The following is a 17,884-nucleotide window of genomic DNA, read 5'->3' as shown; positions in this document are numbered from 1 at the left end:
TAAAAAGGACTATTCACGTTTATTAAATATCCCTGAATTGAAATCACAGTCTGCACCATAATTCTTTGTATTTAAGAACTATGGAACCTGTGTAAAGAACATGTTCTATGAGGATGTTATTCTGATCTATATCTTTGTTGTACAGGTTACCAAAGAAAATGGTAAGAAAGATTATTAGCAAAGAGTAAGAATGTTGTGAATGGAGAAATAAATTTAGAAACCCAAGTTTGCTCTTATCTAGTATTTGTAATGCTTTGTAATCTTGGAACATGAGGGTAAAGACCATCAAAGCAGCTTCTACTGAATCTCTGCTCTCAGCAAGACCTGCTTCCTTGGCCCAAACAATGAGAGGCAGCATTTCAGCCTACAAAGTGTGAGAGAACATAAGTCAAGAATGAACTTGTTCTGTTCTAATTGAGGGGGGGAAATAACACATTGAGAACACAATAGAATCAACATCAGTGAGATGGGTCTTAATCACAGGTTTCTATGGAGGGTTTTATATTTCTCTGAACATACAAGATTGCAAGTTGCAAAGAGTTATTTTGAAGGATTTCAATGAAATCAGTACAATTGTCTATGTAAAGCTTTTAATAACAAGGGGTGGGAAGGATAAAGAAGAGAGGAGGAATTTTTCCATTCCACCTGCAAACACATTCTTTCAGAAAACCTCCCTTTCAATTTATAACACTTGGACTGAATAACAAACTAGAAAGTTGCTGAAATCTGCATAAAACAAAGCTTTATTGAATAATTCATTAGAAACAGGGGAGGAGAACAGATGTGATAATCTCAATTTTTGAGATACAAAAGAACTTACTGTTTTAGCACAAGCATGTTTTCCCTCCCCCTAAAATAAAAAGAGGGAAAAAAAACAGGTGCTTACAGATCTCTATGGAGATAGTTTACATGCAGAAATACATATATTGCAATGAATGAATACTTGTACCATGGAGACTTGCTCAAATTAAAGTTAATTTCTTTGAGCTTTCAGGAAGAAAGTATTATTCTTATATTATGATTATTGAACAGCAGGAAAGAATAAAATAGATACTTGACTTTGTATAATTAACAGTCTTGCAGATAACATGATCAAAGAAATCCAGACTCAATCTTACCATTGGGCCTTGAAGTCATGCAAGCATCACATTCCTTAGCAGAAGGTTTGTTTATTAGGGTGCAGACAGCACATGTCCATTCCTCTTCAGTTTTCTGAGCAACATGTTCATTAGGATACAGCCCCCTGCTATATGCCCAGCCAATTAGACTGTTTCTTGTGGACAGCTTGCTGTAAGATGAAACATTTAAAAATCAACATTATAAGCAGATCTACTATAAATTATTTTGTCTGTAGGTTTTCGATATTTCAGAAACAAGAACAAGAGAAAGATCCTTTATTATGTACATCTATAATTAGATTTGTCTATAAAATCATCTTTCTTGCTCTTCATTATAATTTCCAGACCCTCCCCCAACTGCCTTTACTCATTTAACTGTCTTCTTTCTGAAATCCACTCAATCCACATACATCAATCTATCTGGATTCTGGTGGATATTAGTGCCCAATTCCCAGGTCATTTTCCCTTTAATTCTTGTGCACAAACTGGAATTTCAAATTTGCATACAGGTGTCCTCTCAAATACCTTTGTTTCCCAATTTGTCACTCTCAACTAGAACTCTCTCAATAATACACTGAGGACAACTATGACTTTAATCATGCCATCACCCACAAGCCTTCTATATTCATTATCCATATCTTTATTTCTTTCTAACCATATCTAATCCTTCCAGCTCACCTCTTCTAAAACCATTCTCAGTTTTCAACTCTGATCTTTGTTTCTCTCTTTCCAAATACAAACTTGCCCAGGAAATCCTACGCTAATTTGAGTCCCCTAGAAATTTGAACTCCTCATTTCACCTGGACCCTTACTGCTCTGAGTCAATATTTTTATTCTATCCTAATCAGTTCTCTATCTCACACTCCTCATAGAGGTTCTAAGCCTTTTCTTCTCAAGTCCCCAACCACCCTTCTCTTTCATATCTATCAACAAAGATATTTTCATCATACTTCACTGAAAAAAAATGAATCCATTGCAAGCTCATCCCTAGTTTTATAATTCAAATCTCCTTAGCATCATTACCAATTCTTTCCTCCTTTGCTATGACTGGATGAGGATGAGGGAACCTTTCTTGCCAACATCAAATCATTTTCTTCTCTTCTTGACCTTTCTATTATTTCCAAGAACTTGACTCTTTAATTATAGCTATTCTTCCCCTAATTATCATTCACCTTCTCTCCCCACACCCCCTCCCCCCCAACTCCTTCCCTTTTGCCTAGAAAACATGCCTTGCTTGATCTTACCATCTCAAGCTTTTAATTGCCCTATTTTCGGCCTTCCCTTAACAGCCAAACAACTAGAAAAAGCCAAGACCCAAACCAAGACCTTTCTCACTGTTCATTCACTTCTTACCCCCCCCCCCCAAATCTGTCTTTTATCTCTCTAACTAGAAACTGTTTCCTCTCATGGTCAGCAATGGTTTCTTTATTACTAAACCCAATAGCCTTTTCCAATGGTTAATATTATCAAATATGCCCTCTTGTTAGATACTTTTTCCTCTTGGGGTTTTCTTGACACTCTCTAATGTGATTTATCTTCTCCCTTTTTAGACTAACTTCTCTTGGTCTCCATTGTAGGATCATCACTTGTATTTTGTTCCTCATGCATAGGTGAAACAACCCTAGGCCTCAGTCCTAGGTTCTATTCTTTTCTCACTATTTTGATGATATGTAATGCTTAATAAATATTTATTGAGTAATGAATTTAATCATCACTTCTGGAAACAACTATCATTTCTATTTAGATAACTCTCAAATACATATCTAGCCAGTCCTCATCTCACTTAACCGCCAGATTCATTTTGTCAATTGTCTTGTAGAAAACTCCTCTTGGAAGTTTCAAATTCAAAATCCTCAACAAAACTCATTGTCTTCCATTCAAACGCATCCATCCCTCTTATCTCAAGGTGCCACCAACTTTCCAGTCATCTAAGTTTACAATTATATCCTCCGATTTTACCAGTCTTATAAATTCCTTCTATTATATCTCTTATACCTATTTCATTCCCTTCACTCACACCTGAAGTACCCTTATTTATTCAAATCCTCCTTCTAAGTTTTCATAAGCTCCTATAATTCTTTCCTATAGCTACTTTCTCTCCTTTGCAATTCATCCTCCAAAGATTCCAAAAAGATACTTCTAGATCTCTTGGTAGTTGTTTCATGAAAGAGATGCAGTTTAGCTGAGGATGGAAATTAACCCAATGACCAAAACTGCAACAGGTTATCACCCAAGGACAGAATTTGGGCCACAAAACCTCCAGAAGGAATATTCTTCTGATTTTATTATGAGATTATTTTTTCTTTCTCAAGACAACTATTGCAGAAGACTCTCCCTGACCCGTGATCTGCTAGTATCTTCATATCTATTGTTACCTTGAGTCTATTTTAGATGTATTACATCTATATGTATATATGCCATTTTCTTCATTAAAAGTAATTAAAAGTAAGTTCCTTGAGGGTATAGACTGTTTTGTTTTTATCTTGAAATCACTAATATCTAACACAGGACTGGCACATAATTAATACTTAATAAATATTCAGTGGTTGATTTCTTCACAGAGGGGTAACCAATGCTAGCTATAGCTTCTTACTAATCCTTTTGGCATTCTTAGGAAGCATTGTTATAAGAAAGTTGAATATCTTACCTTATATTAAGAAATTGAGGGTTTTCCTTTTGACATTGAGGACAGAAATATGTCATTCTATTATTCTCCCCCAAGCGACATACAGTTATCTTGCTGCAGCACTGACCACAGTCAGAACGTTTGTACACCTTATAATGTCTATAAAGAGCTGAACCTGTTTTGTGGCACTTAAAAACAGAACAATCATATGATTTTATAGTATAACCTACCACAACAGTTGTCTTGCTAAGGAATCAAATTTATAATCTTCAAAGTTATTCACAAATGTGATATCCTAAAGAGATTTGAAAAGATCTGCATTTTTTTAATTTTTAGGGAAAAAAAAAAAAGTTGCCAAGTCTTAAACATCTGTGATTTGACACAATTGCTTCATAATCTTATATCTTTCCATTTCTTGTACTCTGCTTAGAGTCATCTTATTATCTATAATGGGATATAAAAACTGTCTGGGATCCACTTCAAATACAATGAAGTGGTATCAAAAGAATTCCATGCCTGGTCACTTTTCAAAAAATCTAATCCTTGTGTTAAGTCAAATTTCAATAACCCAGAAGACATCTTCCTCTCACTGGCAATGTTTTATTCTAATTTCATGCATAGATATGGTTTAAAGCATTAAGCTTTATGGTACAGCATAAATTACATTAGATTTGGATTCAGAAAGATCTCAGTTTGAATCCTGTCTTCACTACTTACTAGCTAAGTGCAAGATCCTTATGTCCTTTGTCTTTACAGATCCTTTATCTGTAAAACTAGAATAATAATAGGACTTATTATAAGAACAGAAGTAAAGCAGATTGCAGACTTTAAATCACTGTAAATAAACAACTAACTGTTGTTATTGTTGTTATTACTCTAACCTACCTCAAAGAGTTGTTGTACAGCAAGATAATGTATATAAAATTACTTTGTTAATTACAAAGTACTATATAAATGTCAGCAGCTATTAATATTATTATCATTGTCCTCATCATCTTACACCTACTTTTAAAACATTCAATACATTTCCAGTACAGAAAGTATTCTGTTTAGGTACAACACATGAACAATTTCAATGCCATTTCAAAAGACATTTTGACAGTTTCTGTCAGATATAATCCTACTCACAGACTATTTAAAGAGAACACTGTAGCTTTCAATCAGCAGTACGAAATTGCAGAAACCCAGAAAGACTGTTCAGCATACATTAACTGAAAATTACATACAGACTTAATATTAATTTGGCACAGTACTGAAATTTCAAATTTACAGAACAGGAAATTTTCTGTAACCATTCTCTCTGGGAGAATAAATGAAAATAGAAATTGAACATGTGAAATGCAAATGATAGTCAGGGGTCCTCATTGGGGATACCTACTAATGAGCCAGGAAGTATATGTATACCTTTCATTAGATGATGCTAAAAATTGCCAAATGCTCTAAATTCAACTGAAGCCTTTTTTTTTTTTATTACAGTAAACATGAGTACTCAACAGATGCACTATATAAAAAAGCTAACACAATTATATATGTTGTATAGTCACTACCAGGGTAAATGTGTCTATATTTTTAAAGAAAAATATTTTTATTAACTTTCTGAAGACAGTCTCTTCCATTCTCCATCTTTCATCTACACTAGTCCATTCTATATGAAATACAAGTAGAGGATAGAACACATGGTTTGGAGTAAGGAGCTATATGACACTGGGAAAATTACTTAATTGATTTGATGACCTCTAATGTATCTCTTCTAGCTCCATACCTATGATTCTTTGAAAGACAATTGGACATGAGGTCATCAGCCTTGCCATGTTTGGTCAAACACAGACCAACACCTACTTTATATTATTTAGGAGAGAGTTACTTTCTTCTTTTAAAATAGCAATGGGACCATAAGATAGTTTTATAATTTTTTCTGTTAGATGGCTATAAACAACCTTTACATTTTGTTGCCAACAAAAATAAAGTTGAATATTTAGCTAAGTTCAAACATTTTGCTCTTACCCTATAAAAGAGAATTGTGAAGTCACGTATCATTTTTACGAGGTGATGTGTCTGTTCGTCTTTTAGCTGAGAAACCTTAAAATGAAGGAAAAATGCTTAAGGATATTTTGATCACTCCTTCACTATTTTAAAATTTAAATTAAAAATACATCAGTAAGATGGACAATGAAGACTGCTACTCAATACCTGACAGAGAGGTGAAAGATTAATATGCAGAATGAGACATATTTTTTTTGGATACAGATAATATGGGAATTAGGTTTGCTTATCTATATTATGTTTGTTGTTTTTTCCCCCTCTTTTGGGGAGAAATACAGGAGGGAGAAAAATGAAAAAAGTAAAAGTATAAAAAATGTAAAGCAATCAGTAAAATGATTATGTATATATGAATGAGTACATAAATATATAAAGATAACAAAATATAGCAAATAGATAACCAGATTCCAATATTTTTGCTATCCTTAACTGGTGTCACATGTTAATTTATAAATACTATATTCTGAAATGTTAGTATTAAACAGAATATTCTTTTTATATTTAATATTTTATTTTCCCCAATAACATGTCAAAACAATTTAACATTTGTTTATTCCTTAAATTTTGAATTCAAAATTCTACCCTCCCTTCCATGTACCCTATCATCACCCAATCAACAGTAAGCAATCTGATGTTATACACATATAACCATACAAAACATTTCCATATTAGTCATTTTGTACTAGAAAACTCGAATAAAATTTTAAAAAGGAAGTGAAAAATAGCATGTTTTAGTTTGTATACAATCAATATCAGTGCTTTCTTTGAAAATGGATGGTATAATTCACCCTTAATCCTTTGGGATTATTTTGGATCACTATCATTCACAGTTCTCCATCAAATAATGTTGTTATTGTGTACAGCATTCTCCTGGTTCTGCTAACTTCACTTTCCATTAATTCATGTACATCTTTCCAGGTTTTTCTAAAATCATCTTGCTTGTCATTTCTTATAGCATAATATTATTCCATCACAATCATATACCACAGTTTGTTTATCCACCCCTCAATTGATCCCTTTGATTTACAATTCTCAGAATATTTTTATGTACAAATATAAATTATGCATTCAAAGTCAACATACTCAATATATTTCTATCATTGTTCTCTAAACCTGTATAATGAGGAATTTGATCTAGATGAGTTTTAAACCCATTCCTAAGTCATTATCCTATGATCATTGGTATTTTTTTTTTAATGGAAGAACATATTCAAAGACCTGATGGAAGGACTTTTTAAAAAATAAAAGTCCTAAATAAACTTCAGTATTATCCTCGAAGAATTAATTATATTTTGCATGTACTTTGTAAGGCTATTTCAGAGGAAATACCTTCCACTTCAACCTAAAGCACTCTTAGTTTTATGTAGCAGACTCAACATAAGGATTTAGATATCCTTGATAATATCCTTCATTTCTTAGTCCTCATTATATCCCTAAAAGTTGTAGTTCCAGCATTCCTATTTTATAGAGGAATGAGAAACTTATTCTGCCTTCTGACAGTTTGAGCATCTTGAGAGATACAAGATTTTCTAATTTTTTAAATATCTAGTGATCTATACATTGCAACTTAATTCCTAGAATTCAGGGAGTTTTGATTCTTTTAACTGACTTCTGGGGAGTTAACATTGACTATGAAATGACCTAATCTAAGGGCGTAAGGGACTGGATGTATTGATGGTAGGTTTTTTAGAACAACCTTACTGGAGTCAGGAGAAAAAGGATATTCTGTGTTGAACTAAAATATAGCTCTAGGAGGTGAGAATGTCACTACTTCTAATATGTCAGGTAAAGTTACAAGACTATATGTTGGGTTAGATAAAGTTACAGGGCTTTAGGCTTGGCTTTTGATGCAGGACATAAAAAGGGAAATTCATATATATGCAATAAGATAATTTGAGATATACAATATGTTGTAGTTTAAAGTGCAAGATCTGAAATAAGGAGATACTTAGAGTCCAATTCTAGTGGAGAGGCTAATTAATTCTGGGTTCTTGGGTTTGTTACTTACTCTTGTTGACCTTCAGTTTTCTCATCTATAAAATGAGAATAATATGGGAATAATGTATCTCTTACAGGACTGTTATAAGCAAAGTGCTCAGTCAAGCTTAGAATATATGTAAATGTGAGTTATTATGCTTATTAATAACTAATCAAATTCCAAAAGGTAGAATGCACAAAAGACATTTATAGTAGCACTTTTTGTTGTAGCAATAAAGTAGAAACAAAAGGGAAAGGCTAAACAAGCTATGGTAAATAAATGCAATAACTCTAAGAAATGAGGAAAAAAGATGATTTAAAAGAAATCTAGGATGGTTTGCCTGAACTGATACAGAATGAAGTAACTCATTAAAACAATTTACATGGTGACATTACATAAAAAGAAATCTGAAAAACTTAAGAAAACTGATCAGAGTATTGACTACAATTCCAGAAGACTCATGAAAAATGATACTCATCTCCTGAAAGAGATGAAGGAATGAAAGCAGAATAAGATATATATTTTTAAAATGGCCAATGCATAAGTTTGTTTTGCTTGATTATGCAAATCTGTAACAACATTTCTTTTTTCTTTTTTTTTCTCATTGGAGGAGAGAGGAAAAGGATGACATTTGCCAATTAAAAAATAGTTAAAATAATAAAATGTACAGAAGAGAACTAAAGAAATTTCAGAAGGAAACACTGACAAGTAGAGACAGCTCTGATTGTTATATAATAACATTTTATTATTTTCTTTGAAAAGAGCAAGCTGCATAAAACAGGTATTGTTTTTTCCTTTCAACTTTGTATATGGAAGTTTCTTTTGTTGATGTTCATTAAATTCAGAATAAAAAAAAAAATTAAATCAATGAACCAAATTAAACCAAAATAAAATTTTGTGTTTCACACTACTAACCTTGTCTGAGACATCCTGCCCCTCTTTTTAGAGGAAAGAAGCCTTTTGCTTCCAATGCTTTTAAGACAACCAGTTCTATTTATGTTGCCATGATTTGTTGTTGTTGTTGTTGTTGCTATTCTCTTGCTTTCTTGTTTTATTCTTAGATTGTATCATCTTTTCCCTCAGATAAAAGTTACTGAATCAAATACATGCCTAGTGACATTTTTGCTTTTTAGCTTTCTCATGTTTCTATCAATATTTTAGTTCTCTGTTATTTTGCAATTTAATTGCTTATTCCTTGCTTTTTTTCTTATGTACGTTTTGGGGTGAGGGTTGAAATGTGCTTACAAACTAATTTAACTTATTATTTACATTTCTAATAACACTGTTAGTGTAGATTTACTTTGCATTTCTGAAGTTGTTTTGTCTACAAGGGATAAGCCATTTGGGTTGTTACAGGACATTAAAAAAAAACCATTTATTTCAGTTTAAAGACTTTGGCTTAAATGCTAGCCCTCCCTACTTGCTATCTAAGTGATCTAGAGCAAACACTTAACATTTCTATAAGAATCTACTTAGCTTATCACATGTAATCTATTTAATTATTTGTAAAATGAGGGCATTAGATCCAATGTTCTTTCAGATCCCTTCCAACTCTAGATTCATGATGATTTTACAGTCTCTTAATGAAACTACTTTGGCTACTTCTGTGGTGATGGGCTTTCTTCAATCTTACAAGTAAATTAATACTACAGTTTACATTTGATTTTATTCTATAGCCATATTCTTTCAAACCTGAGTATCTTCTCTGATGTTTGAGTAAAGTAGCTCATGTGGACTAACGTTCAGTCTCTCTCTCTCTAAAGGCTTAAGCTTATTAGTTAAAGAAAAACTGTGTTCTCAATCTTCTCATAACACATTATCTCAGCATTTCCTGCAAGGTTTGTGGGATATCCTTTAAAAAACTAGGACTACCTGACCGTGTGCCATCTTGAACAATCAAGGGGTCCTATCTAATTTCCCAGTTGGCATTAAGTCTTTCCTTACCAATAACTCAGAATGTTACCAACACCTATAAAATTCACAAATGCATTTCTTAGAGATCATGAAAGGTGGTTATGCCCACTTCCTTTGATGTCACTAATAACTTCTCCCTCTATAAGGCTGGCCAGTTACATGGTTTTGGTTCTGTTCTTTTTTCTATACTTATAAAAATATATTGCAACTTCACTTTAAAGTCATCTATCATTTAGAAGATCAGGCTGCATGCCCCATTAATAAATGATATCTTGCTTGGGAAACTGCCTCAATTTACTCTTTTGTTAAATTTTATTTATCACACATTCCTTTATTCTACCTTACCTAATCTGCATCCAACCAATAACTGGGGAAAAAAGTTGTAGGGGTAGCAGATTAAGCTTCTTCTCTTTTTTGTTCTGTCTAGGACTCTGGATAGTTCAGATGTCCTTCCCTCAGCCTACCGTTTCAAGTGATACAAAGCTTCCTTCATATCTCTGGTTGATTGTAGATATTTTTTCATTAGTTTCCCCCCTCCCCCATTGGTGTATTTTTGCTTGTGATGGGGAAGGGGAAGTGATTTGGAGCTGCTTGGCTTATATTCACAATGTTCCCAACTATCTTCCTCTTTCCCTTTTCCTCACCTCCACAATTGTACTTCTAATTCTAGGTAACTTAACAGATGCAAAACTTCAATGAAGACCCAGAGAAAACCTTCAATATCCCATAAGGGGTTCTAAGTAGATACCAAGAATAAAGAAAATTTAAAGGAAGAAAAGTATGCTTACTAAAATATCTGTTAAGGTTTATTTTCATATAGCTTTGTAGTCAAATTGGAATCAGTATAAAAAGTGATTATAATAGCTTGCTAATGTTAAAGGATTCTGTTTCATTAAGAGGCCAGACTAACATCTTTCAAACCAATGAAGAAATTAAATAAGCAAAACTGAGTTTATGTGTTTAATTGACTTATAATAACACAACCTGAATTTAGACAATTTAATAATTCTAAGTAGTATCCTTTTCTCTTTTCTTTATTGCAATAAAACTTTGCTACCTGCCTATTATCAACAAAAATAATTCATTCTCCAAAGTTATAATGACTAGCTTTTTAAAAAAAAGAAAAAATACCACCATCAACAAAAATAGATGTTTTCTCATATTTTCTATTAGCAAGGCACTGACTTGTTTAACTTTTCCTTACTTGTACAAATATATTTCTACTGATCCATACTTGACTTCCTGCTAAACCTTTTAGATCAAATATCAACGTTCATTGGAATCAGATCTGTAGTCACATGTGATAAACATAAGTGAATTCAGATACAGATCACAGTAAGTAAGGCATAGGTGTCAGACCCAGAAAAAAATGTCAAACTCTGAGGTTAGTTTTTGAGATCCATGAACTATAGGGTCTGTGAACACATTTGAAGGGATTCATAAACTTATATGGAAGAAATTTCATCTTTATATTTCCTACAATCTAACTGAAATTTAATACATTCTTCAATTAGGAAAGGAAAAACAATGAACAACATGAATCTGAGAATGCTTCCAGAGTCCATTACATAAAACAGGGTAAGAATGCTTGGTCTGCTAGTACAGTAACCACACGAAACATATTTGTAAGGTGCCATTGACTGAGATATAGTAGTACTACCAATCACAGTCTTGCTATAAGGCAGTTGTTTTCATGGAATATACTTTAATGCTAAATACACACACACACACACACACACACACACACACACACACACACACACATTTATGTTTTGTTTTTTGTTTTACTTTTATCACAAATAACTCTCACAGGGATTTAAATATGTCATTACCCAACATAGTCCTATTCTAATGTTTCCCAATCACATAAAGAACAAGCTCTTGCAAGGTCTTCTTTTGCATTATTTGCTCTACAAGTATAGTACATCATCAAAGGATTGATCAGCGGGCAACATATTTTGTCTCTATTTCTTTGTCTCTAGTTTGTCTTTTTTTCTTATGTTTCTTATCTCTCATCTGTTTCTCTCTTATCTCCCTTGTCTACCAACCTCTATTGTCTCTCCATTTTTGTCTCTTTGTCTTTCTCTGTCTCTGTTTATGAAACCTTTCATTTTGGCACGGCAAGGTTATAATCTGCTGCATCAGTGAAAGGAGTGCCCATTCCAGGATCTACAGATCCTGGAAATGCTGAAGTAAATGTATCAGCACTTTCGCAGTAGTTATATATTTTTTCAAGAGATCATATGTGGTAGGCATATGTTTGTCATAAAAGTGGCTGTGAATGTTACTTTACATATAAAGTGGGACATTATGGTAATAGTTCATTATTACAGATTGATTCTGGGCTAAAGCAGCCCACATTATCACAGAGCATGTATGCTCTGCACCTTTCTCCCTTTTTGGCAGAGGTGGGAGGCAATGGGGAGAGAACACTATGTTTACAGTCAGTCATAGCTTCTGTTATGGTTTATTTTGCTGATCTAATTATTTTTTCTCTGTAACAAGAAAATGCTCATTGAATGAGTGAGTAGGGAATATATATTTCAGAATAAAGAATATGTAAAAACAGAGTAGAAGTGACCCTGATTTCTCCAAGGTCACACTGATTGGGCATAAGCTTTGGCAGGTGCTATCAAGCTAAAAATGCTTTAAGTACAAGTTTGGCAAGAATAATTTGTCTTTCATCCAAGGACCAATCTAGTAAACTTTGGGGAGGCTTACAAAGAAGTTCAGGGCAAAATGATGGATTTTTGGCCACAGTCACACATAAATAATTTTTAAAGATTGATATGGAAAATATTGGAGAAAGATATGGCAAACTGCTGCAGTACTTTGCCAAGAAAATCCCAAATGAGGTCAAGAAGAGTTAAACATGACTGAAAAGTGACTGAACAACAACATGATACAATATGTGAGATGAAGGCTTGTTTTACTCCCTCATTCCTAACAATATAAAGAGGTCTTAGTGTTTCTATAAGTAAAGAAATATGAAAAACTAAAAAAAAACTCTTTAAAACATACTTTAACAGCTGGGTGGAGTCCACTATCAAAGAGGGCTTCATTTTTGATGATGTTTCCAACCCCAGGTAACACATTCTGATCTAATAACACATCACATAACATTCGATCCTTTTGTTTTTTCACTTCACTTTCTGCCCTTGAGAAGTTAAATTTGGGTGAGCAGACATCTAAGTCTTCCATCATTCTTATTCTCTGTTTGCTTTCCAGAGAATTCCTGCAGAGAAAGAAAATATATCACCTTTGAATAATTTTATAGTGTTGTTAATTAAGAAAAAGAAATCAAAGTTTTTGAGCTTTGTCATAAATACAAATAAATTATGGGAACTTGAATATGCAAATTTATGTGAAATATTGACATAATAATTGGAGAATTTGTTCCTCATTATGAGGCAGCTCAACGGCAAAGGGAATAGAGAATTGGACTTGCAATCAGAAATTCCCGTGTTCAAATCAAGCCTCAGACTATTTACTCATCTGAAAAAAATGAGGCCAGTTGGATTTCATGACCTATAAAGTCCCTTTCAGCTTGTCAGTGCTGAGAATAACCCTGTGAAAATTTTGAGATGATCATAAAGTTCTTTACAGTGAAAACAACAATGAAAGACATTAAAACTCTGATCAATGCAGTGACTAATCATACTTTAGTGAATTTTTGAAATATTACTCTTTTCTAACAACAAAAGTCATGAAGAATAGATATAGAATGGAGTAAGTTTGGAAACTTGGTCAAGATTTCGATTTGTTTTACTCAGCTGTAATTTAATTTGAGAGGTTCTATAGCAAAGGAATAGAGGAGATTCATTAGGATGTGACCAATGGAAAAAAAAATTAAGTTATAGGTCAAGAGCATCAATAAACACTTAATTGTTTTTTCCTCCTAAATCTGCCTTACAATAAGTTAGGAAGCCAGAGAAAGCACTCATTCTAGGATGGAGCTGATCAACATGTCCATTTAATATATATATATATATACATACTTATTTTTTGTCTAAGTTTCTGGTCTCCAAAGATTGGATGTTGATTTTTTTTTTTTCAGAAGTGATTTCATCTTACCTGAGTTCTACAGTTGAGTCATAGAAACAAATCAAATCCTTGGTGAGCAGCACTTCAAAAGCAGGGGGTGCTCTAGCTTGATCTTTACTCTTGGGAGGATTAATCAGGACAGAGCCATTCATTCCAAAATGAATTCTGTAAAACAAATACAATTCAAAGAGATGCTAACTTGCCAGGGGCAGAGATATACAAAGTATTGACTCCCTACTACCTAATTTCTAAAAACTATGGTTTTCAGGTTTAAAACAAATACTTTGATACCATAATTATTCAACACAAGTCTTCAACCTTTGAGTCGTTTTTTTTAATCTCAAATTAAAATTGCAAATGAACTGTTTTTACTAAAGTAAGACTGACCTCCCAAGAGAAATATTACTCTTTTCTAAAGGATACAATAGTAAATCCAAATAAATATAGTCCTACTTTTTCCTTTATAGTTGGATCATTTTTAATTGGAAGAAAGGATTGTTTTCTTAAGAAGACCAGAATATGGACAGCCCAGCCTTTTCTGAATTGTGAGCAAAAATTATAAAAGGGGAAAAAAGACTAGGCTGCATTATCTGCAATATATGTTTAAGAAAATACTTTAAATCCTTTAATATATTTTATTTCCATTCACTCCAGTGGGAAAAGTGTACTTTCAATAATATTTACCATCACAAGATTTATCCTAACCATAAGTCATAATATTTATCCTTCATAGTGTACATTAGGGAGAATAATATAAGAAAATTTGAAGACTTTTCTACATTTCAAAGGAAAATGAGCTAAAACACCATTATCTCCTAGCCACTCTAGGCACTGATCTCCTTTTAAGAAGTATTGGAAGAAAAAGCTTTATAAATATTTACGGTTAGCTTTAAAGTTACAATGTTGCTATGAAAAATTCATAAGCTTTCAGTTTATATAGGATTGATTATTAGCATGTCCAGTTTTTTTTTTTTTAACTGTGCTTATATAAGACCTCAGATGAGAAAGATCAAAGATGATTTTCAAGATAAAGAACCAGATCTTGGCTTTCAAATACTCCCTCTCATAGCTCTGCTGAGTTAATAAATAGAGCTAGGTTGGCAACAAATGTTACTGCTATATGCTTCTAATTCTAAAGTGCCGTGTTAAAGTATCGTACAAGGTTAAGGAGGCTCACTTTAAAAATGTGGGTTTTAAACTCTGTATGCCCTGCTATCCGTCATAAGTGCATTTAACATGCCCCATGGTATCTGAAAGGAAAATGAGGGCCTATAAGTACTCCATAATTTACTTCATGGACATTCACTCCCTGGAAAAGGTGCACAACTGTCATGCCCAGAAGTCATCATATCCAAAGTCTTTTCAGTTGCATGGCTCATAAAATAACTCCTCCATCATCTTCTATAATGAAACTTCATCTGGGTTATAGGGCTTGGCTGGAAAACCTCTAGTCCTACAACAGTATTAATACAGAGAAGTACCTGGAAATAAATTAGTCTTTAAAAAAATGATTTTTAGGTCATTTTCTCATTTAGTCTTGGAGATGACCCTGAGTTCTCCAAGGTCATACTGATTGGGCATAAGCTTTGGCAGGTGCTATCAAGCTAGAAATACTTCAAGTACAAGCTTGGCAAGAACTATTTGTCTTTCATCCAAGGACCAGTCTAGTTAACTTTGGGGAGACTCACAAAGAAGTTCAGCACAAAGTGATGGATTTTTGGCCACAATCACTCATGAAGACTGATTACTAAGGTTTTTGGTGGAGGGAAAATTGACACTGGGGTTCTAGCCATAATGACAACATTTAAGATCCTTCAGTTGTTCAATTTTCTTTACTTAGGGAGAAATGATTGAAATGTCAGATTTTATTTTGCCATAAGCAGATGCTATTAAGCAATATGTGTGTGTGTGTGTGTATCTTTAAACACACATACACACAAAGACACACATGTTATATATATATATATATATATATATATATATATGTAGTATTTATATATTGTATGTAATACAATTAAGTAAGCATCATTGAATGAATCATATTATGTTATATATCATGTTATGACCTACTTGAGCTAGGCTGTATTGTAATAATCATGTTATATTTGACATTAACAGATCCAATTGGTTTTGGAGATTAGCTCTCAAATTTGCCACTGATATGATAAAAACAAATTACTCCATTCCTTTGAGACTTAGGTTCCATATCCATAAAAGGAAGATAGGTATATTTACATTATTTATCTTACAGCATTATTCTAAAGAAAACATATATAAATGAGTTATTATCTTGTATGTATTTCAAAATTTATAATTATTAGGAATTAGTCTGTCAGTATATATTTTTGTTTTTACTATTTTAAAACTAAGAATTATTTTCTTTTAATAAAAAATTATATATTTCCAAATATATGCAAAAATACTTTTCAACATTCACTTTTGCAAAATCTTGTGTTCCAAATTTTTTCCCTCTCCCCTACCCCAAGACAGTAAGCAATCTTATATAGCTTAAATATGTACAGCTCTTATAAACATATTTTCATATTTATCATGCTGTACAAGAAAAATCAGATCAAAAAACATTTTTTTTAAAAAACATAAGAAAAAAGAAAAAAAAATAAATGCCAAAACCGGTAAAAACAATATTTTTAATCCATATTCAGTCTCCACAATTCTCTCTCTGGATGTAGATGGAATTTTCCAGCCCACGCCTATTGGAATTGTCTTGAATCATCTTATTGTTGAAAAGAGTCAAGTCAATTACAGTTGATAATCACATAATCTTGTTACTGTGTACAATGTTCTCTTGGTTCTGTTCATTCCACTCAGCATCAGTTCAGGTAAATCTTTCCAGGCTTTTCTAAAATCAACCTGATCACTTCTTATAGAAGAATAATATTCCATTACATTCATATATCATAACTAGTGAGCAACCGATGGGTATCCACTCAATTTCCAGTTCCTTCTACTACAAAAAGGACTGCTACAAACATTTTTGCCCGTTTGTCCTTTTCCCTCTTTTTTGCATTTTCTTTGGATACAGACTCAGTATATACTGCTGCATCAAAGAGTATGCAGTTTTATAGATAGCCCTATGGGCATTAAAAACTACTACTTTCCATTTAGAGATGCAGTGCTGGGTAATGGGGAAAAACACTGGATTTAGCCTCAAAAGATCTGGATTAGGTTAACCTTTATCTTTTCATTTAACCCCTCCATTTCCTCTTCTCTAAAATAATAAGGTTGGATTTAGGTAACATCTGAAGTCTTTCCTAAATCTAAATTCTCTGAACCTACTAGGTATACTGTTTCTATAACCCACAAGGATATCAGCTACATCAAGAAAAGATAAATGAAAAGTCAATAAGTTTATTTTCTTATTTCATCATCCATTCTTCCATAATCTGAGACCAATCTTCATTCCCTACCAGTCTGCTGAAATTGCGCTCTAATATTATCCTTTTTTCCCCCAAATTCAATCTTCTTTTCTCTGACCACATTTCCCCTGACTATTCTGTGGTATTTAATAATGGTGATATTTTTCCTTTCTTGGCTTATTTTTAAAAACTTTTTATGTGGTTCATTGATCTTCCAACTTCTATTTTACTCATTCTAGAAGGGAGATAATTTTCCTTCTCAGGAGCTCTTTGGTTACATCTAGAAATTTTGGTAAATAGTCTCATCAATACACATCTTTAGTCTTCTTAAGATTAAGAATAATCAGCTTTTATAATATAAAAACCATTAGAAATCTAGTGTTTGATAAACCCAAAGAAAGACCCCAGATTCTGGGATAAGAACTCGCTATTTGACAAAAATTGCTGGGAAAACTGGAAATGAGTATGTCAGAAGCTAGGCATTGACCCACCTAACACCCTATACCAAGACTGGGTTGAAATGAACTCGTGATTCAGACATAAAGAGTGATACTATAAGAAAATTAGAAGAATAAAGTCTACCTCTCAGATCTGTGGAGAAAGAATCTGTGGCCAAAGAAGAGCTAGAGTACATTATAGTATGCAAAATGAATAATTTTGACTCTATTAAGTTAAAAAATTTTGTACAAACAAAACCAATGCAGATATGATTAGAAAGGAAGCAATAAACTGGGAAAAATTTTTTACATACAAGGGTTTTGATAAAGGCCTCATTTCTAAGATATAT

At 32.8% G+C, this 17,884-nt stretch overlaps 1 protein-coding gene across 1 annotated transcript in view; it reads right to left on the bottom strand.

Annotated features, from left to right (window-relative positions):
• The window catches only part of NEIL3 (nei like DNA glycosylase 3), a 68,252-nt gene that overhangs the window by 16,077 nt on the left and 34,291 nt on the right, over window positions 1-17,884 (bottom strand). The window contains exons 3-7 of the mRNA XM_051964262.1: window positions 13,751-13,885; window positions 12,698-12,911; window positions 5,749-5,823; window positions 3,766-3,932; window positions 1,119-1,288 (exon numbers count right to left, since the gene is read on the bottom strand). Of these exons, the coding sequence (XP_051820222.1) occupies window positions 1,119-1,288; window positions 3,766-3,932; window positions 5,749-5,823; window positions 12,698-12,911; window positions 13,751-13,885 (761 nt within the window). The remainder of the gene's footprint in view (window positions 1-1,118; window positions 1,289-3,765; window positions 3,933-5,748; window positions 5,824-12,697; window positions 12,912-13,750; window positions 13,886-17,884) is intronic.

This window comes from Antechinus flavipes, chromosome 6 (assembly GCF_016432865.1).
Source record: "Antechinus flavipes isolate AdamAnt ecotype Samford, QLD, Australia chromosome 6, AdamAnt_v2, whole genome shotgun sequence".
In the NCBI taxonomy this organism is placed as follows: Eukaryota; Metazoa; Chordata; class Mammalia; order Dasyuromorphia; family Dasyuridae; genus Antechinus; species Antechinus flavipes.
The sequence above is the reverse complement of the archived record's forward strand: the minus strand, read 5'-3'. Positions and strand labels throughout refer to the sequence as shown.